This window comes from Aspergillus oryzae, chromosome 8 (assembly GCF_000184455.2).
Source record: "Aspergillus oryzae RIB40 DNA, chromosome 8".
Classification (NCBI taxonomy): domain Eukaryota; kingdom Fungi; phylum Ascomycota; class Eurotiomycetes; order Eurotiales; family Aspergillaceae; genus Aspergillus; species Aspergillus oryzae.
In genome coordinates this window covers 1209540-1235374 of record NC_036442.1, presented here as the reverse complement: position 1 = coordinate 1235374, position 25835 = coordinate 1209540, and the positions used below count along the sequence as shown (strand labels likewise).

The 25835-nt window shown below is 47.0% G+C and overlaps 6 protein-coding genes across 6 annotated transcripts; 3 read left to right on the top strand and 3 right to left on the bottom strand.

The window, feature by feature from the left end:
- Positions 1-471: 471 nt before the first annotated feature.
- Positions 472-5138, top strand: AO090103000017 (cleavage/polyadenylation factor CFT1; the record flags this gene model as incomplete). Its single annotated transcript, XM_023233485.1, has 9 exons — positions 472-2437; positions 2489-2802; positions 2888-3055; positions 3123-3552; positions 3584-3739; positions 3788-3863; positions 3946-4387; positions 4455-4602; positions 4657-5138. The coding sequence occupies 9 exons, from the start codon at positions 472-474 to the stop codon at positions 5136-5138; spliced, it is 4182 nt and encodes a 1393-aa protein (XP_023093776.1).
- Positions 5139-6109: 971 nt separating this feature from the next.
- Positions 6110-7954, bottom strand: AO090103000018 (uncharacterized protein; the record flags this gene model as incomplete). The annotated part of the gene is made up of 2 exons (XM_001826586.3): positions 6110-7739; positions 7809-7954. 2 exons carry the CDS (start codon positions 7952-7954, stop codon positions 6110-6112), a joined length of 1776 nt encoding a protein of 591 aa, XP_001826638.1.
- A 6241-nt stretch (positions 7955-14195) lies between these two features.
- Positions 14196-18216, bottom strand: AO090103000019 (putative beta-N-acetylglucosaminidase; the record flags this gene model as incomplete). The annotated part of the gene is made up of 5 exons (XM_023233484.1): positions 14196-14312; positions 14371-16883; positions 16984-17102; positions 17418-17500; positions 18163-18216. 5 exons carry the CDS (start codon positions 18214-18216, stop codon positions 14196-14198), a joined length of 2886 nt encoding a protein of 961 aa, XP_023093777.1.
- An 885-nt stretch (positions 18217-19101) lies between these two features.
- Positions 19102-20383, top strand: AO090103000020 (putative glucosamine-6-phosphate deaminase; the record flags this gene model as incomplete). Its single annotated transcript, XM_001826588.3, has 4 exons — positions 19102-19103; positions 19180-19241; positions 19299-19447; positions 19520-20383. Coding segments are annotated over 4 exons (1077 nt in total).
- A 511-nt stretch (positions 20384-20894) lies between these two features.
- Positions 20895-22469, bottom strand: AO090103000021 (uncharacterized protein; the record flags this gene model as incomplete). The annotated part of the gene is made up of 2 exons (XM_001826589.1): positions 20895-21909; positions 21985-22469. The coding sequence occupies 2 exons, from the start codon at positions 22467-22469 to the stop codon at positions 20895-20897; spliced, it is 1500 nt and encodes a 499-aa protein (XP_001826641.1).
- Positions 22470-23659: 1190 nt separating this feature from the next.
- On the top strand, positions 23660-25417 carry AO090103000022 (GMC family oxidoreductase; the record flags this gene model as incomplete). Its single annotated transcript, XM_001826590.3, has 2 exons — positions 23660-23906; positions 24036-25417. The coding sequence occupies 2 exons, from the start codon at positions 23660-23662 to the stop codon at positions 25415-25417; spliced, it is 1629 nt and encodes a 542-aa protein (XP_001826642.1).
- Between the last annotated feature and the right edge of the window lie 418 nt (positions 25418-25835).

Here is a 25835-nt window from a genome sequence, read left to right as displayed (position 1 = left end):
AGGGTTGAAGCTAAGAAGCGATTACAAGGAACTGCCAAGGATCCATGAGTACCTAACGAGCAATATGCAAAATACTCAAGGAATACCAAACATTTGCCATAACATACCAAAAATTGAGATGATCATATCAAGAGACCATCATTGACGGTATCGCGAAGAAGTTCTAAACGCGTCTTACGTCATCGTATGGTGGAGCTTGTGTTGATCACGTGCTACTCCCGTAGCTCCAGGTTGGCGTGTGATGTCTCTAATGTCAATGGATAGCACTAAGCAGCTTCCCTTGTTGTTGAGAGACTCTTGGAATAAATTTATTTGCAGCACATGACTTAGATGCTCCCAGATTTGTTATTCTGCTTCTCCATTATTTATGCAATGGTTTTTCTTGCATAAAGGCAGTTGAAAAGACAGATACATCAGCGGGGAGGAACAAGAGGGAAGTTCGAACATCTCTCAGTTAATTTTGATAACCAAATGCAGTGTTATACTGAGCTCTTGCCTCCTACTGGGGTCACTCACTCGTTGGCACTTCCTTTTATCTCTGAATCAGCGAACAACTTGGTGGTTGCTAGAACTTCTCGTCTTCAGATATTTTCTTTGCTTGATGTTGGCCCTCGACCTGGAGGCATCGAAGAACAAGGCGTCCCAAAGCTGGTCTTGGAAAGGGAATATGCTCTCCCAGGTACGGTAACAGATCTATGTCGAGTCAAACTCTTGAATACCAAGAGTGGCGGCGAAGCCATTTTGCTTGCCTTCCGAAATGCGAAACTTGCATTGATCGAATGGGACCCGGGGCGGTATGGCATCTGCACAATATCCATTCACTATTATGAACGGGATGATTCGACTAGTAGTCCGTGGGTACCTGATTTGAGCAGCTGCGGCAGCATCCTTAGTGTGGACCCAAGCAGTAGATGTGCGGTTTTCAACTTCGGGATCCGGAATCTCGCCATCCTTCCTTTTCACCAACCGGGCGATGACCTGGTGATGGATGATTATGGCGAACTTGACGATGAGAGACTTGGCAGCCATGGATTAGAAAGTGGCACCGATTGTGATATGACTAAAGAAAGCATTGCGCACAGGGCGCCATACTCGTCTTCTTTTGTGCTCCCTTTGGCAGCTTTGGATCCATCAATACTGCACCCCATAAGTCTCGCTTTTTTATATGAATACAGGGAGCCGACATTTGGTATTTTGTATTCGCAGGTTGCTACATCTAATGCGCTTCTTCATGAAAGAAAAGATGTTGTTTTCTATACCGTTTTCACACTGGACTTAGAGCAGCGAGCATCAACGACTCTACTTTCCGTGTCTAGATTGCCTAGTGATTTGTTTAAAGTGGTAGCCCTTCCTCCTCCTGTTGGAGGTGCCCTACTCATTGGGTCTAACGAGCTTGTTCACGTTGATCAGGCAGGGAAAACCAACGCAGTGGGTGTTAATGAGTTCTCTAGGCAGGTTTCGTCTTTCTCAATGACGGATCAATCGGACCTAGCACTTCGCCTTGAAGGCTGTATCGTCGAGCGTCTTTCTGAAACCAATGGAGACTTACTTTTGGTACCCACCACCGGAGAAATAGTCCTTGTCAAATTCAGGCTAGACGGCAGGTCGGTATCGGGCATCTCAGTTCACCCCATACCTCCCCATGCCGGCGGAGACATCGTGAAATCCGCTGCTTCGTCTTCGGCTTTTCTTGGCGATAAGAGGGTTTTCTTAGGAAGTGAAGACGCCGATTCAATACTTCTGGGCTGGTCAGTTCCATCCTCGGGCACTAAGAAGCCCCGACCTCAAGCACGGCACACGGAAGAGGATTCTGGAGGATTTTCTGATGAAGACCAGAGTGAAGATGATGTTTATGAAGATGATCTCTATGCTACGGTGCCAGAAGTTGTGGTAGACGGTCGTCGCCCCTCTGCAGAGTCGTTCGGCTCTAGCCTGTACAATTTTCGGGAGTACGACAGACTTTTGAATATTGGGCCTCTGAAAGATATTGCTTTCGGAAGGTCTTTCACAAGCCTTGGTGGGGAAGAAAATGCCGGCAATGACTCGGGCCTGGAATTGGTAGCCTCCCAAGGGTGGGATAGAAGTGGTGGCCTGGCTGTTATGAAGCGTGGACTTGAGCTTCAAGTGCTCAATTCTATGAGAACAGACTTGGCCAGTTGTGTCTGGACAGCATCTGTAGCGCATATGGAAGAAGCCGTATCTAAGACCACCACGCAAGCTGAAAACCGAGAATGTCATCAATATGTTGTTGTCTCAAAAGCAACGAGTGCCGAGAGGGAACAATCTGAAGTTTTCAGGGTGGAAGGACAGGAACTGAGGCCATTCCGAGCCCCGGAATTCAATCCAAACGAGGATGTAACCATTGATATTGGGACGTTAATAGGCAAAAACAGAGTGGTTCAGATATTAAGAAGTGAAGTACGAAGCTATGATGGCGGTGAGTTTACTCTCCTGATGATGCCTACATGAAGGTAATCTAATGTAATAGACCTGGGCTTGGCTCAGATCTATCCTGTATGGGACGAAGATACTAGCGAAGAACGGATGGCCATCAGCTCCAGCCTTGTGGATCCGTACGTAGCGATACTTCGCGATGACTCAACATTATTGCTTCTCCAAGCAGATGATAGCGGAGATCTCGATGAAGTCGAATTGAATGAACAGATAGCAAATTCAAAATGGACCTCGTGCTGCTTGTATTTCGACAAAACTGGGATTTTTTCCTCCATCAGTGCAACCTCAGACGAGTTGGCTCAAAATAGCATGACCCTTTTCCTAATGACCCAGGATTGTCGTTTATTTGTGAGTTACGGAATGGTTTCGAGCAAATGAAGTTATATCGTTTTGCTTCTAGTCTGGGCACATCTAATACTTACAACACGTATAGATATATCGGCTTCCTGATCAGAAACTATTAGCGATAATCGAAGGAGTCGATTGTTTGCCGCCCGTTCTGTCAAGTGAACCTCCGAAGCGGTCCACTACGCGCGAGGTCTTAACCGAAATTGTTGTTGCTGACCTCGGAGACTCCTGGAGCAGCTTTCCTTACTTAATTGTACGAACTTGACGTATCCCTTGCTGAAGCATCTTTCTGATTTACAAGGCTAACGGAACCGATATAGATACGCAGCAGACATGATGACCTTGCCGTATACAGACCGTTTATCTCCATTACAAAGTCTGTAGGCGAACCCCACGCTGACTTAAATTTCCTAAAAGAGACAAATTTGGTTTTGCCAAGGATAACCTCCGGTGTTGAAGATCAGTCGTCAACTGAGGAGGTAATAAAAAGCGTACCACTGCGCATAGTATCCAACATTTCAGGATTCAGCGCAATATTCAGGCCAGGTGTTTCACCAGGCTTTATAGTCAGAACTTCGACAAGCTCTCCACATTTTCTGGGCCTTAAAGGAGGATATGCGCAGAGTCTTAGCAAGTTTCAAACTTCCGAATGTGGTGAAGGCTTTATTCTCCTGGATTCAAAGGTGCTTTGCTTCATACTTCTCTGTTTAACATACTGCATACTGAGTTTCCATACAGGGTGTCATTCATGTGTGTCAAATGCCACTTGGTGTTCAGCTAGACTATCCGTGGACAATACAGCAGATACCTATTGGAGAGCAAGTTGACCACCTAGCCTACTCTTCGTCATCTGGGATGTACGTCATAGGAACTTCTCATAGGACTGAATTTAAGTTACCTGAAGATGATGAGTTACATCCTGAGTGGCGTAATGAAAGTATGTCTCACCTGTTGACATCTGTGCAGTATGCTCACAATATTACAGTGACCTCGTTCTTTCCGGAAGTACAGCGAAGCTCTCTAAAGGTCGTGAGCCCGAAAACGTGGACCGTCATCGATAGGTATGAAGCTATTGCGAAAAGTCCAATAAGAGTTACTATTACTAACATTGCGTTTTTCTCTACCTGGAAGCTATCTATTGAGCCCCGCCGAGCATGTGATGGCGGTAAAAAACATGAGTCTTGAGATCTCTGAGAACACACATGAGCGTAAGGATATGATCGTTGTGGGAACGGCATTTGCAAGAGGTGAAGACATTGCGTCGCGTGGCTGTGTGTACGTCTTTGAAGTCATCAAGGTCGTCCCTGATCCTAAGAGGCCGGAGATGGACCGTAAATTGAGACTCGTAGGCAAAGAGCCGGTTAAAGGAGCAGTAACCGCCTTGTCTGAAATCGGTGGCCAGGGCTTTCTGATAGTCGCACAGGGACAGAAATGCATTGTCAGAGGCCTGAAAGAAGATGGTAGCCTTCTCCCTGTTGCTTTCATGGACGTACAGTGCCATGTTAGCGTGGTAAAAGAGCTAAAGGGCACAGGAATGTGCATCATCGCTGATGCTGTGAAAGGGCTCTGGTTTGCGGGCTACTCGGTAAGTTCTTAGTTCTCAAAAGACGTGAGCCAAGGGAACAATATATCTGACAATATTGCGCTTCCAGGAAGAGCCTTATAAAATGAGCCTTTTTGCAAAGGATCTGGATTATCTCGAGGTCTTAGCAGCAGATTTTCTTCCAGATGGCAACAAGTTATTCATTCTCGTTGCTGACAGTGACTGCAACCTTCATGTGCTCCAATATGACCCTGAAGGTGTGTCAATTTTTCTTTCCTCAAAATAGCAAGCAGTCCACTGATAAGGAATAGATCCAAAATCGTCCAACGGCGACAGACTGCTGAGTCGTAGCAAATTCCATACAGGCAACTTCATCTCGACGTTGACGCTCTTGCCGCGTACTTCAGTCTCTTCCGAGCAAATGATCTCCGACGTTGATGCGATGGACGTTGACATCAAAATACCACGTCATCAGATGCTCATTACGTCCCAGAACGGATCTGTTGGCCTCGTCACATGCGTTTCCGAAGAGTCCTATCGTCGATTATCCGCTTTGCAGTCTCAGCTGACAAATACCATTGAGCATCCATGTGGTCTCAACCCTCGAGCTTTTCGGGCAGTGGAAAGTGACGGCACTGCAGGCAGAGGAATGCTCGATGGAAAGCTTCTCTTCCAGTGGCTGGACATGAGCAAACAACGCAAGGTGGAAATAGCCAGTCGTGTTGGAGCAAATGAATGGGAGATCAAAGCAGATTTTGAGGCTATTAGCGGTGAAGGGCTTGGGTATTTGTAACGGTAGGCAGCCTAAGTCTGTAAGAGCTTCGGAATACCTACCATGGAATATCGATATGGAAGACAGCAAAATTTTGGGCAAGAAATATATGATATATTCGTAATCGCTGTATGCTTATATCTTTTTGAAATGTTCGAGAGTTTTGACGTTCTTTTCTCAGTTAAATATTGAGTTATGATTTCGAAGACTAAATGCGCGACTTGAAGACCAAGTACTATCCTATTGTCTTCACATTTCAGTGCTATGTAAGACTTAGTGTCGCTCCACGGCTATTGTCGAACAGAGAGATACCTATCAACCAGCAGGCAGGATCACACAAGGCATCTGTATGAAAGTAGAAAATTGAACCCTGGCTGAGCCGATGGTAACGGAATCTTTTGGCATACACGCCCACAAACATAAGAATAAAAAAAAAAAAAAAAAAAAAAAAAAAAAAAGATAATATAGAAAAGAAAAGAAAAGTAAAGTAAAAAAGAAAGATAGCTTCAGACGGCCAGCCGATTGTCGAATTTCCCTTGTGGTTCCTTAGCCCAAGGTACCCTGATCCTTCCACATAACATCATGACGCCAGTATATATATGTATTACACCAAATAAAGATAAAGAATAAAGAACAAAACAAAAAGTTATTGGGAGCCAGAAATCAGTAAAGACGAAGAGAAGAGGCCCGGATATCAAATTTAGACTCCGTCACGCCACAACAACCCCACAGCTCGTGGTCCTTCCATATCTGTACATCTCGAAGAAGGAACAAAACAAAACGAAAAAAAAAGGGGAGGCGGGGGGGGGGGGGGGGGGAAGATGGTAGGCTTTAACAGAGATTTCATCCAAATGGAGCGTTGAGATCCAAATCTGGGACCCGCCTAAGGTCGACGCCTTCAAAAGTGGCATGTTTCCAGTATTCGGCAGCTCTTGGAAGAAGTTGGACTCTCACCTAGCTACAAGATCATGCACAACTAAACCGCCTCAATGCTAGAAAACGTCTTCTGCAGCGAAGTATCGCTTACTTCTACCTCGTGTAGCAACGAACTTCATCTCAGGCATATTGGTATGATGTACCACATGTGGTCGATATACTGCATCCACGGGAGCTTGCCAGTCATCCAAGCCCAATGGAAAATATTCATATAATAAATCGGCGCTCTCGTTGGGAAAAGGAAGAGTCGATGCAAAAGGTTGCTGCATATTTGTAGTGTTCAGCAAGGGCAACGATGATGACGTGCTCCTGGCCGGTGGCTGTGGGATTCCGTGAGAAAGTTTTCGCATTTTAGCCGGCGGCGCCGAGCCTTCCGTATTGATAATCTTCTGCGGAGTCTCACTGGCGTACGAGGAAGTCGGTCGGGCAGAGTCATTCAAACGGGAAGGATCGCCACCACCGTCATCATCAAGAAGTGACAAATTTATCGGGGCTGCTATAGCACTAGCACGTCGTTGCTGAGTTTCTGCTGTCCGCGAGTATTCTGGACTGGACTGTGAATATATAGACGAGCGAGGTAGAGCTGCAGATGGAAGTGCACCTCCTGTAGACTGGGGGATCTGTGTCCAGTCAGGGGAAGCCCGTTGAGCAGTGACGCCGGTCTGAGAAGCCGAGGTCTCCGGGGAGCTGCTCTTCCCTGTAGTCTTAAACTTTGATGGAGGCTGACCAGAGCGTGGAGCAGTTTCACTGGTGGGCGTACGGTTGATACTGGCTGAGTGGGAAGCTTGCGCATTCTTTCTCGACGCCGCAGCACTACCGCTCAGGGGCAAGTCCTTGCGAGATTGAAAGTTGCGTGGACTGCGGCCCCGGACAATTACGGGTCCCGAGTGTACCTCACAGATGGGGATTTTAGTGCCGGTAGACAAAGTTGCGACGACCTTTAGCCGAACAACAAAGTGTTGTTGGAGCTCCTTTCGGCGCCCATTGTTGGCAGTTGCCACACGAAACTGGAGTCGCTTCCATGCTATCGGGAAGGTGGCATAGTCTGTATCTAGATCCTGACCGGCCATGATATCTAAGGGAATCGCGGGTGGTTCTTTTTCAACCTTGGGATTATTTGGGTTGTTCGTCGCGGTAGGGTGGCCGCTGTCTTCGGTTGAAGGATTCGCGTTCGCAGCAGGGGTTTTCCAGGGCACAGAGATGATTTTGACAGAATTGCCTTCCACAGACTCAGTTGCCGAAACAGTGAGCTCCTGTGCAAGAATCGGTATACGGTCGCCTTGTTCTGTCATAATATAGCGCAAGCTCCGCGGGAGGGTAACTGAGCCCGTGATCTGAAACAAGTTACGACGGTAACACGTTAGCTCCGCACCTTGCTGGGGCGGAGCATTCTCCGCGGGGGATGTTGTCCAAGGCGACTCCGCAAGGAAAAACATTCCATGCAACTGAGCTGAGAGTGACAGTGAAGTCCGCCGTAGCGAGTAATCAAGCAGGGTAAAATTATATACCGGCATCGAAAAGCTCAGTAGTTTATTATTATGGTCGATGGACGAGTCTGAGTGTTGTTGTTCTGCAGGCGCGGGATCAAAAGGCGCCACCATGTCAGAGAAAGGGTCATCATATCCCGAATGGAATCGTTTTAGCGGTGCGGATAGACCAGTCTGGGGGAAGGCTATATCATCTCCACTAATTCGAAAGGCAATGTTAGGGCTCTGCCCACAACAGTAATCATCCGTAGGACAACGAGCTACTCACCTAACAAATGTCTCCGACTCAAAGTTGGAGCGCTGATCAGGAAGATCCATGCCAGGCATAGAGTTGAGGTAGTCGGCGCCCTGAATATTGCTGAGCGATAGCGGGCTGGCCAAGTACGGCATGGCCATGGTATCGAAGCCCTCCATGGCGAGGGTTAAACCCAATTAAGATTTGCAAGATCAGCAAGACGAGAGAAACGATTGCCTGTCTCTTTCACAAATAACAGGGAAGCGAATCAAACCAGGAAAGGAGATGTTGAGGGAGATAGGTAGTTGGAACAATCAACTCTGGGTGAAGAGCGTAATCGCAATGACTGCGGAGAACGCGTTAGGAGCTAAGGAGGAGATCTCATAAAGGGTTCGAAGTCCATGTGATGAAGTACACGATAGTAATAAGAAAAATAAGTAGTAGTGATAGTAGTAGTAATAGGTAACAAAGAACTAAAGGAAACAGAAGGTAATTGAGAGGAGGGGAAGAAGGTAGATCGAGGGAAAGCAATCACTTGTAGTAAATAGTGATAGGTGCTATGAAGGAGTTGTTGAGTGGATCAGACTGCCCGAGGTCAGTACAGAGTAGTCTGTGGAGCTTGCCGTGATGTCTTTTTCTCAGAAAAAAGAAAAGGGAAAAAAAAAAAAGTTGGTCCGGAGGCAGTCAATCTAAGTCAATAAAGATAGATAACAGAAGACTAAAGACGGACCCGGCGACGGGGCGGCAGCAGTAGCCGGTGAAGAGGGGCGGAAGAGAGGGAAAAGTGCAAGATGTTCAAGGACTTTGGTTCACTAACGCCCACTTTTCTCCTGGTTCAAGGTTGGTAACTTAGTTTAAACCTGGACAAGTCAAACTAAGGTACCAACGAATGAAGGATGAACTGATGGGTTCAGCGAGTGTGGATCACAAAAGCAGACTAGCAGACCACTAGAAAGGTGGAGGAGAAGAGACGAGGTGGAGGGGAGATGATATACCGAGCGGATTCTTGAATATCACTTGTGGAGACTGGAGAGTGGCCAAAGACGAAGTATGAAAAGAAAAAATAAAAATTAAAATAGAGATAAAAATGAAAATGAGAAAGAGAAAGAAAGACAAGAGAAAAGAAAAGGTAAAACAGGGAAAAGAAGAGCAGCAAACCCGACCGGAGACGTACCCAGATTTAAAGATGGAAAGAAAAGAGTAGAAACACCGTTTTCCCTTCATGCTCAAAGCTCTCTATTCAAGAATGGATGAGATCTCCGTGATTTGTCTAGCCCTCAACCTCTTCTCTTCACTTTTAGCTATTTCATGAAAAATTCAAAATTTTCTAGAACAGGGGAAATCCACCAACAACTTGTAGCGTCCACAAGGAGGAATTATGCTTTAGTCTCTGCGGCTTATCCGTTGTGCTCCAGGTTGGTGGTTTGGTCATCTGAGATTGGTTTGTCTGGTCTGTATTTGTATTGTACGTACGTACATTACCTACGGTACGTTTCTCGATGCATATGTCTGAGCTTTGGATTCTTGTCCTATCCTTATTTCTAAATTCCCTTTTCTTTTCATAGGTCAACGTTTGCAGCTATTAATTTCATTGACCATGAGCCGCAAGAGTTGAACGTCCCGGTTGTTACGGTTCTTGGGTCGATATTGGTCAACCATGGAAGGCGGAAGGCCTGGTACTTGTCGAAAGATTACCCCAGTTTGGCAGTTAAGGACCTGCCGGATTAGGAGACGCTGCTTTGGGAAGCATAGTACTAGTCTAATTTAGGAATGACCCCACCGAAACCCGGGGGAATCTGCCTTTATCCTTCCCTTTTTATGTTATTCTTTTTTCTTTTATAATTTTTTTTCTTTCTTTTCTTTTTTTATTTTCTCAAATCTCTCATGTAAATTAATAGCTTTGGGTTACCAAGGCTAGACTAGGGATGAATCATCCTTTTATTTTCTCATTAGACTTAAAAGTTCCGCGGTTAACCTCGGTTTTATTTTCAACTAGGTTGTTCAGAGGAGTTAATATAAAGAGGTATTGTACGCAGTTTTCAGTAGTATTTGCTGATAGATGTTATTACTGGCCTTCAGCCAATGAATTTGGGCAGAAACAACTTACAATGTAATTAATTGGACAATAGAACCATAAGTAAATACTAAGGATAGGTCCTGTCAGCTTGTCGCTCTGTTCTGATCACCCTTTGAGTGCTCCATAACACGAGCCAAACTAAGGTAGGGTCTCTCACCTGCAAGCTAAACCGGAGGATCTCAAGGCTGACAGTGGAGGTCCAGGATATATCGATGAATGCAGATGTTGCGAGTTGACATAAACAGTAAGGCGTAGTGGATACCTACAGTCCATGGGTAACCGTGGGTGGTACACTAGTACAGCACGATACTATGATACAACTTAAGTACCCATCAGTGTACAATAATGAGACCAATAGAAATAATCATAGTAATAGCAATTGGCAACACTTGAGTAAAATCGTGACCATGGCCTCATTATACCCTCCTTGAGCTGCTTTGACAACTGACGATCTGCATGTGGATTGGAGACTCTCCCAGGAAAAGGGAAAAAAAAAATTTTTACACCAAAAAAAGGGATCAGTATAATCATAAACCAGAGTTTGGTCTCCGCCTGATCACTCGCTGTTGCACACGCTGTATTCCATACTTGAGGAGAGATCGATCAATATTGATCTCTTACATGCAGCCGAGACACTTAATTCCCTTTTCTTTTATTTTCTTTTCTTTTCATCTCGTCTTTTCTTTTGCCTTCTTTCTTCGATTCATATCCTTGTCTCAGCCTTTTCTGCTTGTATCTTTAGTGGGGAAATGTTAGGGACCCCGGCATGATCGACTCATCGACTACTCTTACTGCGCCTTGTTATCTCTGTCCGCCGAATAAACCTCTATCGTAGAAGCAGTATCAGAATGGTATCTATTTACAGAAAGACCACATTCGGGAAAGGTGGTTCGGCATGAGGATTTGCGATTGGTCCGCAGTCAAAGCTTACCTTGAGCGGTGTTTCAAATTTCGTTCCATGCTTAATATTTATCCAACTTAGAAGAATATACTTGGTGGCATGCATTTGTTGGATGCGGGAATAGTTGGTGGTAAGATTGGACATAGCAGAGTTTTGGCCTAGGGGAACCTGAGAAATTCTTGGCTTACACAGAGCAACGAGGAATGACAGCCTGTTAACAGATTTAATCATCCGAGAACTCCGTATACCCACAGGTCAAGATCTCTCCGTCAGTGGAATGGCCGGGGAGCGTAGGCTATGGCCTCACCACACTACTGTAGCTTATACATTAGCTCCAACCCTAGTTGATTGGTATCTACTGTATAGTTCGGAGCTGGCCATGAGATCTTAGGACTAGGTGCCAAGAGAAGAAGCCACAGCATTAAACGATATTCTAATGCACGCACATGTTAGGCACCATGTCCTCTCTAGCTACCCTATCAGGCCATTGAACATCTGGGTCGCTTCCAGGGTCTAACACGCGAGACCGAAAACAGCTAGCACCTCAATTTCAGTATTTACTTTCCCAGCTCTTTCTGACCTACAGCCTCTCACGATGGGGGCCAAATCGATAGGCTGAGGCTGTGATTGGGCAAGACTAAAGATGTATGTCTCAGACTAAGCCGACGAGGCCGGATCAGCCGCGCCCTTAATTCGGCCATGGCCGCCTTAGTGAACCAAGGGACCACTCATGGCCGAAGCTGATTTGCGAGTGACCACAGTCCAGTTATAAGTCGTAGTAAGTAGTACCATAGTAGGACTTCCGTAGTAGGTAGTTACCACCTGTGCCCCCTTCACATTCTTGCTTCTTTACAGCTTCTGTATCGACTCGTAGGTACTTTTACGAAATAACGCTCTCCACAGCCCGGGCTTCCTCATCGATAGGTATCTCTTTTTAAGCAAGGAACCCTGTGTGCTGGCTCTAGTGCTCAGAAAACGACAAGGCTTTGTCCATGATTAATTTCCTCCTACACTATCATGCTCCGTATGTTCAGGATTACCAGAAAGAAAGTTTATCAATTCTAGCATGCTTCTAGAACCTCTCCTGCCTTACTGAAGGGTGGCTTCTCTTCACTAGAACTTTATTCATGTGACCGCCCCTTCTTGCCACAGACTTTCTTGGTTTGAAACCACCGAGCTGCATGGGTCTCGCAAGTATCTCATGATAGGAAGCGACGGTGAGGTTGTGGCACCAAGTGGCGACCAAGTGGTGTTTCCTTTCGCTTCAAATTCTTTAGGGTGTATAAAGACCATTCATCATGGCTACTAACTAGTATAACTTCCATACATATGCGGACATGCTCGATTGTGATGAGTGATAAACATGGACCGAAGTATTATTAGTAGAGCTCTCTATCTATTCAGGAGAGTCTGAGGCAAGCTAAACACTCGGCTTATATCACCATCCTGTATGCCACGCTAAATCCGGATTTTGGTGGCAAATAGTTATGAACATTGCGTCAAGAGATGTGCAGTTCAGCGACAGATCGTTCCTAAGGGGTAAGAAAAAATAAGATTGTATGGTACATCAAGGCTCTTGGTTGACTATGGGGGGAGTTCTTCAAAGGCTCGTTTGAGATCCTTGACAACCGGTAAATAACGCACCGTTGGGATGGTGGATTCTCTCGACACTTAGTGTCTAATGAAGTACACTGGATAGATACGGGCAACACCACTGCTGGGGGGCACGGAGGGGCCTTACTTGTTAAGTATGTACACAGTAGTATGGGCTTGTACACCCAGCAACTCTGTATTATACTGTATTGCACAGCTTCTATCTCAGCTCCATCCTTGCCAGCACGACTACAAGGAATTTGGTATAACTTGCTGTGTCGTCATCTTTGCCGTTCTTTCAGTATCGAAATCTGGTCCCTGAATATCCTGTATTGTGTGATTCAGCCCGTCCATTGGGCCATTGACAAAGTCCGAGGCATGACCCTCTTTATTGCAGCATTGTAGCATTCCTCAATTCTTGAAGGGGAAAAGGAGAAAATACAATAAAATAACGTTCAGGACCCTCTTCTCCTGTTCTCTCTCTTTTTTCCTTCATTCTTTTCTCACTTTCTTCGTTCCCAAAAAATAAAATAATAAGAATAGAATTGGATCTATAAAAATAGATTTCAGAAAAAAATACATAACGACGTGTAGAACACAAGTAATTATCATTAGATATTCTTTTTTTATTTTGATTTCTAAGAGAACCAAAGAAGAGGAAGAGGGAATAACACTACGGAGTAGTGTTGATCCACTTGTCCCGTACTATCGCAAATCCGCAAACGGTCCATGCCTACGGTCTTGAGCACCCGACATTGGCCAGTGACTTGACTCCGCATCACCTAAATTAAACTAACCCACCGTAGAATTAGTGGCTCGGTAGAAAGTATGTCCACGGGCTAGACTCGCACCAGTCGGCTTGAACGGACTCAAATTAGGCTCCGAGGCCCTGAAAACAATCGCTCATCGTTTTAGGACAGAACCACCTCGTCAATGAAAGTAGGAAGGAATAATTGTTTGCCTCAAACCGTATGAAAAAAGTGAGTCCTTGACTATGGATCTCCATGAAACATGGTTGTTCCTCATGTCTGATGCTATATCTACCTGTACTATAATTCTTCATGTTGATAACGTCTATAGTAGCCCTTTGAAAATTAGGTAAGGCAAAAGAGTATCTGTCGCTATCAGGATCATCGCAAAACTGTCAATCGGTCAACCCGGCTCTAGACGTTCAGTAATTGGTCGTCTCCCCAAAGTCGGATCTTGGCGCCTTTTACTTCCGAGGTCAAATTCTAAGTTATCAGGAATACTTTTGCTAAGAGAAACTTTTGTTTATTTTATTATTATCATCTTTCAAGGGTAAAGAAATAAATAAGAAATAAAAAGATAGGGAAAAAAGACCCTCTAATTAACTCGCTCTCCACCTACTAATCAGGGCCCCCATTCGTGTTCCTGCGCCAATACCAGACAGCGCGTGGATCATCCGAAATCCGATCTGCTTCGCTCTCTAGGCACCCATCAAACTCCATCGCAAAATTCCCTTGTATCCCTTGGACTGCCGAAACCTGGGCTTGAAACAACCATTGGACATGTGCTCGTATATGAGGACCCATCGTACCATCCTTCTAGCACTGAAACAAATCTCCGAAGAGCATGGGATCTTCCAAAATATATAGAGTTAATTAGATAAACATATACTAAAAAGTAATAGTTCCCAAAAGCTACAGGATGGTGGAAACCTAAGAAAGCTTCTAGTAACAGAAACCAGTACATAGTGGATATCATGTGGCCTCAAACTGCCTCAAACTGCCCAAACAATAAGAAAAGTGGAAGTCAGGGGGGAGAAAGACAGAAGAAGAACGTAAAAAAAACAGAAGATAACGAGAGACGTATCGAAATGGGGAATATTCTAAGACGCGGTCATCATTGTCCAGGTCGCAGCGTCACAGTTAACTTCCTCAAAGCTGTGTAGCGTACTAAAGCCCATTATTCCGGATAGACTGTCAAAATTGCTGTCACCGTCAACCTGTTACAAGTGTCAGTATAAAGGCTACCAAATGGTTTAGGAGAGGCGCTATACTTACGCAATCCATAATGACGCTATCAGCACCCTGTTTACGGTGTTGTTTGATTCCCATGAAAATCAGTCCCTGCATTACTGTGGCATACTCACCCACAGAGGGTGATATAACTGGGGAAGAAATACCCCCCGTGGACGAATGCATGGCTTTCAGGGCAGGCATATGCTCTGCCAACGTGGCTCGTCCGTTGTAAGTGACCACGCTACCTAGGATTGCCCCATCACCAGGCCGCGTAGCCCGGATAATCCCGCAATTGGGCGCTCCTCCAAGGGCTACTTTATAGATGTCTATGACGCCTTGTCTAGAGTTAGTTTTAATGTGGTCAAGGATTGTGTCCGCATAATCCCATCCATATACGAGGTCGTAGACCACATCCGCATTCTGCAGTCCTTGGATGAGTCCATTTGGCGGCTTCCAAGATGACAAGCTACGCAACACCACACTACAAACGGGCCGCGAGAGGGCTGTGTTCCAGCCTAAATTTGCAAACCATTGCCGCAGCCTCTTTCTCTCAACAGGGTTTGCAGACGGAATACCTAGGTATATCCCGGGCAAGCGAGAGCCGAGCTGGAACCTCTTGACCCCTTTTCGCTGGACGAGTGTTCGAATAGCGCGGTTGTGGAGGGAAGCCCCAATTGATAGCTTCCGTCGTGCCGGGTCGACAATCAAGGCCCCAATGACGCCGGTGCCTGTTGATCGAAAGAAGTATGTCGAGCAGAACCCGTACAGGGCTTGGGTGCTGCTGTTTCGTACAACAAAATGTGCTTCATCAATTTCCTCTCTCCGCAGAAGGAAGCTGCAAGATGTCACACCCAGCAGCTCCGAGCGTTGCGTCTGAGTACAGTCCTCTCTCACCGCATCTAAGAGGGAATCCAAAGCATGTGAGTCCCGTTCTTCGTTCCAATTCTCCACCAGCCAGTGCTGTCTTGCTTGGTGGAGCTTCTGGCTGCGATTAATGGATCCCGGCAATGAGCCCATGGGGATTATCTCCCCGTAAAGAATCTTAACCAGTGCCTCTAGAGCCGTTTCCGTAAAATCATAGGTGCAAATATAAGTCCCGATCGAGGGATCCATTGCGAAATCGTATGGTGAGCTGGCAGCAATAACGACCACGGGCTTCTCACGAGATTCACCGGACGGCGTGAACTGTGACCGACAAATCATAGATACATGCTTGGTAAAGCCATATTGGTATTGGTTTCTGTTAGCATCTGCAGTGACTACGATAACTGCGCTGGCCCGGTCTATCAAGTTTTCGTGGATCGGGCGGACGCCATTGGCTGTGTAGGAGGTATGCAAAACACGCCCATTTCTTTGCCGTGATAGTGACCTCCCTAGTTCCCTGAAGACACTCTCACCACTCAACACAGAGGAAGTCCGGTCCCAGGTCATGGGCTCAATAGATAAATTCGGGTGCTCAGTGACTGAACGAGACACTGCAGAAGCGGGTAATGGCTTGACCAATGGGGTCAGAAGCAGCAATTCCTCACTGGGCTCAATAATGTTGGACAGGGGTAAAAGAGTTTTCTTATCTCGAACGACAGTGATAGAGCTGTTGTACGCTCTCGTAGAGAGAGTGGTATGGGAAGGTTGCATCTGGGTGAGTGAGGAAAGACCCGGAGGATTGAGAGCCTGTTCCCAGGAGGTGCATTTCGCCTTCAAGCTCAAAACTCTGCGTAATGACTGTTCTATACGAGCTCTGCCAATGATACCGTTCTCCACGCCAAGTTTTAACCCGGTGATCGCCTCCTGCTGCACCGGGAATGACCTGCAGAGAAGAATGATGTCGCAGCCCGCCTTCTTTGCCATGACTGTCCCGCCACCCACCCCGATATTATGAGTGAGAGCTTCCATCTCCAGGCATTCTGAAACTACCACACCGTCAAATTTCATCTTCTTGCGCAACAGATCATCGACAACCTGCTCACTCAGGCAAGCATGCATCACGTGAAACCCAGCAGACGACATGGAGACACCTCCCACCATCATGGAATCAATTCCATGGAGTATGGCATTTCGAAATGGAACTAGTGCGCTCAAGCTGAGTTGTTCTAGCGACTCGGTGATGATAGGGACGTCTGACTGGGATCCAAGAAATTCAAGGTTACCATATGATGGGAAATGTTTGCCACATGTCACCAACCCTGCTTCCTTATACCCTTTCATGAATTCTACTCCGTATTGCGATACCTCTTGGGGATCATCGCCCGTGGTACGAACCCCCAAGGGTTGGCTTCGCACATTGGTCAAGACATCTAACACGGGGCCCAGAATCCAGTTAATTCCTACAGCCTTCAGTTCCTGGGCAGTTGCAACAGCGACATCATGGGCGAGAGCTTTCGAGCCCGTCGCAGCGATACCCATTGCGCTGGGAAATTGTCGGATGTATATTTCATCGTAGAGACTGTTCACACCTCCATTTTCCTGGTCCAAGGCGATGAGTAATGGCACCGGATGACCGGCATCCCGAGCGATTGTCTGGAGTTCGAGGACTAGTCGCGTGGCATCTTCTGCAGCTAGAAGTAAATTAGTGGTTATCGTGTATGTGATGCGGCCGTAGGACGGTAAGATAGACACTAGAGAAAAATGAACGGTGAGAGAGGAAGGCAGAGATACATTTCAAATTCTTGGCAGTCAGTAGGATTGAGCCCAGGTGATAATTCTCAATGAGAGAGCGAATCTGAGGATCAACGGACGTTCCATCAAAGCCCATCATAAAGAGCTGCCCCATCTGCCTGTCAGGAAAGCCATTGTACTCAAATCGTTAGCGAGGATCATTTGTCCGGTGAAAGGAAATTGAGTTCAATGTAGCAGATAAAGAATCAAACTCTAGCAAAACAGAGACGAAAGAAAAAGGAGAAGGAACAATAAAAAATAAAAAAACAAATAATAAAAAAAAAAAACAAGAGGGAAAAGAAAAGAAAAAGGGAAAAAAGACAAGGACGGACTGCAAAGGCAAAAGGTGAATAGCTGCAAGTCGCGACCACTCCGCAAGCGGTGGTGCACAGTCCACGATGGAGAACCGCGTGCCAGACGGAATTGCTGCATACCTGTCTAGATCATCCCAGCCAGGGGGCAGCATGTCCTCTCTTGGGGCCATGAGGGCCCTGAATAAGGAATGCCAGCTTAGTATCTAACACAACGAAATGGGCAAAAGTGATATGGCCCACACAGTGACCATCGGATTCAAAGATCGATATCGGGTGGGCAAAAGATTAGGTTGGGACACACGCCGCAAACGATGTCGGAGAATACGGCAAGGGCTAAAACCGGTAGTTGGATACTACAAATCAGCTCATCCGAGCATGACCAGGGGCAAAGGACTGGACTGTGCAAGGCTGCAAGCTATGAACAGCAACTTCAAAGGGTGGTGGTCAGTGCTTGACGAATGATAATGCATGGAAGGTGTGGGGTCGAGAAGGAGAAAGATCTCAAGCAAGAACAGTATAGTATCAAAGGGGTACTGGATTTGGTAGAAAAAATTTGGACTTTTGTTCCAGGAGAGTAGCTATTGGTGCAATGACCATACTGACACTCCCAGAAAATAATTTTTCCCCTCACAATACTCGGAGTACTCCTAGGTTGTTACATCCTTGGCAGTAATGGATCCCGAAATCCGTTGAGGGCGTTGATACTGAAGGAAAGCCCGATGGGTTCACCTGGTTAGATCACGTGTAGATTTTGTCTTCCTTGATACCGGTAATTCTTGTCGAACCATACCAGACTGTCATAACAGCTTTAATTACTAGTCAATACGTGTGTATTATCCTAAGATTACACAAAAATCCCGCTTACCCAGAGAGTCCCGTCAATCGATACGACGCCACAGCAGATAAGAGAGGGTTGCATGGGGGCTCCGATCCCTTCCCCCGGTTTCCCGATCCTACCGAATGCAACGGCACTGTCAAGCAATTCGGACTGTGATTTGCCATTCCACTCTAGGCTTAGCGGCTCCGTGCAGCTTCAGTTGATATCTGTACTATGCCACCCCCTCGTGCAACATTACGTCGAATCTTCGCTGTTTCCTGGGTAGCTAGGGTACGACCCATGACAAAAGCTGTTCATTTCCTGACGCGGATACTACTGGTTGATTGGATACTCTACCATAGCCAGTGGGAAGTGTATGCGTCATCAGTTCACTGCAACGATGCTACTCTTTCCTCAGCAACAATGGTATTGAACATGCAGGAAGGCGAAGAGATGGGGTCTTAGTTCCTGGCAGAGTATGATACCCCGTTGTATATCGTTGTCTATTATTCATTTGGAGGTACTGTATGTGGATTACTATTACTCTTTCCGGCACGGGCCTCCAGTTGCTTTGTGGTGGAAGAGGCATGGGTCAAGTAACATTCATTACTCATGGTTAGAGGAGGGGAATGAAAATCAAACTGTGATAACAACAGTGGAAAAGGCAGTATCATGCCGTCACACTCCACAGTCGATCCTAGGGCCTGACAGGTAACTGTAACGGGCTCATTAGTGGATGGGGCAGATGGCCACCTCGACTTTCTCCCATATTACTTGCCTCCTTGTCCCACAATCCTCTTCTCTTCTTGCAGTTCATAATTCCTTCTGCTCCAAGATCTCTTTGGTTTTCTTTTCCGTACCAAGCATCTTTGACTGCCTGGCATATATATCCTTCATCCTTAACTTCAAAAAAGAAAAAGTCCCAGGTTTATCCGAAGACTCTCAGCTCTGCCGCACTGCGTTATCGGTGACGTAGTCTTGTTCATCATGTATGGCAGTATCTGTTGTCCCTTAAGCTGGGTTGAACTAGGCTCAAAGCTAACCACGTTCCTTCTATGTACTCAGGAGAGTGATCATCAGAGAAACCGCCTTGGAGGCTTCAGAGTATATCGCCGATTATATCATCAGTATGTCGTTGCCTCAGTTGGAATGCTTGGGTTTTTTCTAACTCCACACCCTCACAGGTCGTATCAAAGCCTTTAAGCCCACAGAGGATCAACCTTTTGTTCTTGGCCTTCCGACGGGTAGTAGTCCCGAAGTTATCTACAAGACCCTCGTGCAACGTCACAGAGCAGGAGAGATTTCCTTTAGGAATGTCGTGACCTTCAATATGGTAGGTTCCTTTCATATTTGCTAAAATCATACCCTCTATCAATGAAATCAAGTCGTGTGCTAAACATCGCAGGATGAATATGTCGGGCTACCCCGCGACCACCCTCAATCATACCACAGCTTCATGTATAAACATTTCTTCTCCCATATTGACATCTCGCCCCAGAATATCAATATCCTTGATGGGAACGCCTCTGACCTCGCTGCTGAATGCGCCTCTTTTGAGGCAAAGATCGCCCGCTGCGGCGGTATCGAGCTCTTCCTGGGTGGTGTTGGCCCTGACGGACACATCGCATTCAACGAGCCAGGATCATCCCTCAGCAGTCGCACCCGAGTTAAGACCCTGGCTTACGACACGATTCTGGCAAACTCTCGGTTCTTTGGCGGAGACGTGGACAAGGTACCCCGAATGTCCTTGACCGTTGGTATCCAAACTATCATGGAAGCTCGGGAGGTTGTTATTGTGGCCACTGGCGCTCACAAGGCACTGGCGGTGGAAAAGGGCCTCGAAGGTGGTGTCAATCATATGTGGACCCTTTCAGCCCTCCAGTTGCATCAGCATCCGCTGATCGTATGTGATCGTGATGCGACACTGGAACTCAAAGTCAAGACAGTCCGCTATTTTGAGGCGATTGAACAATCCGGTACTGATGCGCGTACTCAAGGGCCGCCTCTTGTTTACCGGCCGAGGACCTATGTTCCTGCTCCTATGGGGGCGAGCAAAACGAATCAGCAACCCACCCCAGCGTCAACACCGCCGAGGGTTCCCAAGGACCTGAGAATCAATACTCAGCTCAACCAGACGTTAGATGACGAGGAGTTGACGCCTGATAGCATGTCTTCCCGAATGGTCGACTCAGCCATCAGTGGACTCGACTCGACCTTGAAGGGGGATCTGATGTTCGATCGCATGGGCACTCGAGTTATCTCTCACTGACCAAACACGGCACGGACCCACGGTCTTATAAGACGTGCACTGATGGCTGGGCGAAAGCGTTGCGAGCTGGTACGCTGCTCTCGACAAAGCACGTGTGCCATAAGTAAATTTGCCGGTAAAGCACTATCTTGTCTCATTTGTTTGGAGTAGGGTACAGTTTTTGATTTGATAGCCTGGATGGACCTACCGGGAAACTTGGTTCTTGATTTATTTTTTATTTGTTATTTTTTATTCTCTGCTTTTTCTTTACCAATATTCATAGACGGTCTGGTTCTAGGTGTTTCTATCCTTACTTAACGAACTTTTTCATGAAGAATAGATTAGACAATATTGTGATGAGTTTGTGCTTGTATAAAACTTTGTAACAATTTTGTCATTGATGTCGTAAAGTGTGCTTTGCATTTATGGTTCATTTGTCGAGTCATTTATATACCACGGGGCGCTTCGAAAAGTAATAGACATAAGTGATGACCCCAACTATTTTTGAAACATCTATGGGCCAGTCATTGGCCTAGAGCTTAGCAAATACAGTTGCGACAGCACCGTTCATGTCGACAAGGGTGCTCTTGTTCTTCACCCAAGCTTCAATACCCCTACGGCCGTTCTCAACGCCAAGACCACTCTTCTTCCATCCACCCACAGCCATTTCGGCCGGGCTTTCTCCCCAGGTATTCACCCATGTGATACCCGCCTGGAGTTGGTCGATAATGCGATGGGCCAAGTTGACGTCTTTGGTGAAGACACCTGCTGCTAGACCAAGCTCGGTAGTGTTGGCCCGTCGGACAGCTTCTTCAATGGTCTCGTAGTACAAAATCGACATTACTGGGCCAAATATCTCTTCCTTGACAATAAGCATGTCATCCTTGCAATCAGTGAAAATTGTGGGCCGGACCCAGAATCCGTTCTCTAACTCCTTTGAAACTTGAGGCTTGCCAAGCCCGCCATAAAGGAGGGTGGCCTTGTCCGTCTCAATACCATGACGAATATAGGAAATCACCTTCTCAAGATGGATGGCGGAGCTCAAGGGACCGAAGTTGGTAGCTTCATCAAACAAGGGGCCGGGGCGAATGTACTGCATCTTTTCGAGCAGGCGGTTCTCAAAAGCTGCCTTCATGCTAGAAGGCACAAACACGCGGGTGCCATTGGTACAGACCTGACCGGTACTATAGAAGTTGGCCATCATAGCTCCATCGACGGCGTTTTCAAGCTCTGCATCAGGGAGGATAACCAGAGGGCTTTTCCCTCCAAGTTCCATGGTAACGTATTTCATGTTGCCAGCGGCGGAACCGGCGACCTTCATTCCAGTGGCCACCTGGCCAGTGAAGGAAACCTTGGCAATTGTAGGGTGGGAGGTCAAGTAAGCACCAACATCACCGGCGCCATAAACAATGTTGAACACACCATCAGGAAGTCCAGCTTCCTTGTAAATCTCTGCCAGAGTCTGCGCATGAAGCGGTGTGAACTCACTGGGCTTGTAGACCATGGTGTTTCCAGCAGCAATACAAGGGGCAGATTTCCAGAGCGCACTGTTTCAGTTAGTCACGATTCAAATTGTGGCGCGGGTAAAAGTTGCGCTGGCAATACCCAATTGGATGTCATACATTTGGATAGGATAATTCCATGCACCGATTCCTGCGCAGACTCCCAAAGGAGCCTTCTTAGTGAATACCCAAGCGTCTTCTCTCAGCTGAGTGGTCTCCCCGTTCAGACCACCCCCCCCAACAAGGTTCGCATAGTACTCTAGAACATCGGCACCTGTGACAACATCCACTGTACTGGTCTCTGTGAAAGCCTTCCCGGAATCTAAAGATTCGACCCGAGCGATTTCGTCATTTCGTTCACGGAGTATCAGAGACGCCTTCTGGAGGATACGTGCGCGAGCAATAGGAGGGGTTTGTGACCAGGAGGGAAATACCCGGTCAGCAGCAGCTATAGCTGCATCAATATCAGAATGAGAGGCAACTTGAATTTCGGCAAGCGGGGTGGCGTCGGAGGGATTGACGGATTGAAAAGTCTTGCCGGACGAGGCAGACTGAACTTTGCCGTCATAGAAGAGTTGGCGTGGGGGGAGAGGAAGGTAGGACATTGTATGCGCCATAAATTGGACTGGTATAATATTAGTTTTCTAAGAGGGAGGAGGTGAGGAGAAGAGGAGAGAGTTCGTATGTAAGACCTCCAGTTGTGCTAATTTATATCATACTACGGACTATGGTATCTGCACAGAGTGACGGAGGAGGGAAAAAAAAAATGTTGTCAGGAATGAAGACCTTAAGCTTTACGTATTCCAGACCGCCAAAGCTGTGATTCGCTACCCCTCACCTGTATCTGGGTACTACTTACATTAAGGCGGCAGGCGATCGGCGGCGGCAAACTGAAGAGCAAAAATAACTTTTTTGTTCTCTTTTTTTTCCTTTTTCTCTTCTTTTCCCGCCTTCTTCCTCTTCCTCCTCGGGAACCCCCAAAACCAGGGGCAACAACTATCAAACATCCCCGACTTGTGAATGGAAGAAAGGCAATGGATTCTTCTACTTATTTCGGAATTCTTACGAATCTTCCCAAGGCGATCATTCATCCAAGGGCAGTGCTATCTCAGAATTCAATTGTGGATATTCTCCGTTGAGCTGCCTTGTTGGGTTAACGGTTGGCCCGTGCATTAGTTCGTGGCGTGTTTTAGCGCGAAACCTCGTGTGGGGTTTGACGTAGTGAAGCGGAAGAGAAGTTTCGTAGAACTGCATATGGAAGGGACGTTTTAATCGCAATATAGCGAGTCGTGCCTTTGCTATCAGCTGATAGTAGCTCCAGTGGATATAGAAAGAGCAGCAGGGACTTAAGAGCACCTTTTCCGATTTATCGGGTGCTTCATCGTCGAATTCTCTTTTGTATCGGAAATTCATCCAGATGGTTGGATACTGATCAAAGATTCCCGATGCATATTCCCTATTAACTAATCTGTAGTGGCGGCTCCACTTTCAAGGCTTCCTTTCACCGCCATTGGCTAACTCATTCTTTCCAGGTGACCCGCCGAAGGGATCCAAAAGTAGGTAAAGATTGGAATCAATAAAAAAAAGAGAGAGAAAAAAAGAGTCTATCTGTAAGAAAGAAGTGGTGGCCTGATGGCCGACGGCCGACGGCCTCCATCACCGCATCTTCGTCCTCTAATTTAAAAGTCGAGGTTATCTCCTCTCTTTTTTCTCTTCTTTTTTCCCTCAAACCACATCTCCTCTTCTCTCAACCTTCTCCCCTCTTACCTATATTTTATTGTGTCTTTCTTTTAACATGGCTACCACAAATGATTTTCCCGCTAGCGATGTCAACAGCTATGACTATATCATCGTTGGAGGTGGCACGGCAGGCTGTGTCATTGCCAGCCGTCTGGCGCAGTACTTGCCCAACAAGCGTGTCCTTGTCATCGAGGGTGGCCCCAGCGACTTCAACGATGACCGGGTTCTCAATTTGAGAGAGTGGCTCAATTTACTGGGAGGAGAATTGGACTACGACTATCCCACTACCGAGCAGCCCATGGGTATGTTGCACCCCGCTATCTTTTCTTTCCTTTGTGTGTGTGTATGCTTTGAACCTATTGGAGCGGACACAACTTTTTGAGGAGATTTGGAAAGAAGAAGTCTCAGTTGTTAACTTTCTTGACACACAGGCAACAGCCATATCCGTCATTCGCGCGCTAAGGTCCTGGGCGGTTGCTCCAGCCACAATACCCTCATCTCTTTCCGTCCTTTTGAATATGACTGCCAGAGGTGGGAACAGCAAGGTTGCAAGGGCTGGTCCTTTGAGACCTTCACCCGCGTTTTGGACAACCTCCGCAATACCGTTCAGCCCGTTCACGCTCGTCACCGCAACCAGCTCTGCAAGGACTGGGTTGAGGCTTGCTCCACCGCTATGAACATCCCCATCATTCCTGACTTCAACAAGGAGATCCGTCAGAATGGTAAGCTTACTGAGGGCGTTGGATTCTTCAACGTTTCTTACAATCCGGACGACGGCCGCCGCAGCAGCGCCAGCGTCGCTTATATTCATCCCATCCTACGTGGCGAGGAGAAGCGTCCTAACCTGACTATCCTAACCAATGCCTGGGTATCCCGCGTGAACGTTGAAGGAGACGCTGTCACCGGTGTCAATCTGACTTTGCAGTCGGGCGTCAAGCACACCCTGAGAGCCAAGAAGGAGACCATCCTGTGTGCCGGTGCTGTAGACACTCCTCGCCTAATGCTGCTCTCTGGATTGGGTCCTCAGAACCAGCTCAGCTCCTTGGGAATTGAGGTGGTTAAGGACATCCCTGGTGTCGGTGAAAACCTCCTGGACCACCCGGAGAGTATCATTATGTGGGAGCTCAACCGCCCCGTGCCTCCCAACCAGACCACCATGGACTCCGATGCTGGCATCTTCTTGCGTCGCGAGATTCCTAACGCCGCCGGTTCTGATGGCCGTAGCGCCGATATTATGATGCACTGCTACCAGATCCCCTTCGATCTTAACACTAGTCGCCTCGGTTACGACGCTCCTATTAACGCTTTCTGCATGACACCAAACATTCCTCGGCCCCGCTCTCGTGGTCGTATCTACCTGACCTCAGCTGACCCCAACGTGAAGCCGGCTTTGGATTTCCGTTACTTCACTGACCCTGAGGGTTATGATGCTGCCACCATCGTTGCCGGTCTTAAGGCGGCACGTGAGATTGCCCAGCAGGCTCCCTTTAAGGATTGGATCAAGCGTGAAGTTGCCCCCGGTCCCAAGATCCAGACTGATGAGGAGCTGTCCGAATATGGTCGCCGTGTGGCCCACACTGTCTACCACCCTGCTGGAACTACAAAGATGGGTGATGTCTATCGTGATCCTCTGGCAGTCGTTGACCCTCAGTTGAAGGTCCGTGGCCTGAAGAATGTCCGTATTGCTGACGCCGGTGTTTTCCCTGAGATGCCCAGCATCAACCCAATGTTGACCGTATTGGCCATTGGAGAGCGTGCTGCGGAGTTGATTGCTGAAGAGGCTGGATGGAAGCGTGAGCAGCCCCGTCTGTAAACGCTTCACGCTTCTTTTTGTCCTTAACCGAGATACCTCGCTGTTTGCGAAGGCGAGTATGTAGGAAGGGGGGTTATATGAGCGGCATTGAATTTATTCAGATGTCGCACGATTGATGACTTATGTCCACAACATCAAACTGAGAAGACGAAAGACGCAAAAAAGAAGGGGTTGGGTTCTGCATCGCCACATATTGCACTGTTGGCATGTAGAGATGTGCTTAAATGGATAAGGTAATTGTATTGCCTATCCATATCTTGTATCCCTGTACTTGTTCCTATGGTTTTTGAGCGATCCCATTGTTAGCCCCTGTATGTAGCGCCATCATACTCCAAGATAAAATATATAAAAGATTTCAAACTGAGTGTCCGTCTACATAATCGCTTAATTGGTAGTAAGAGCATGTCGAAGTTTAAAA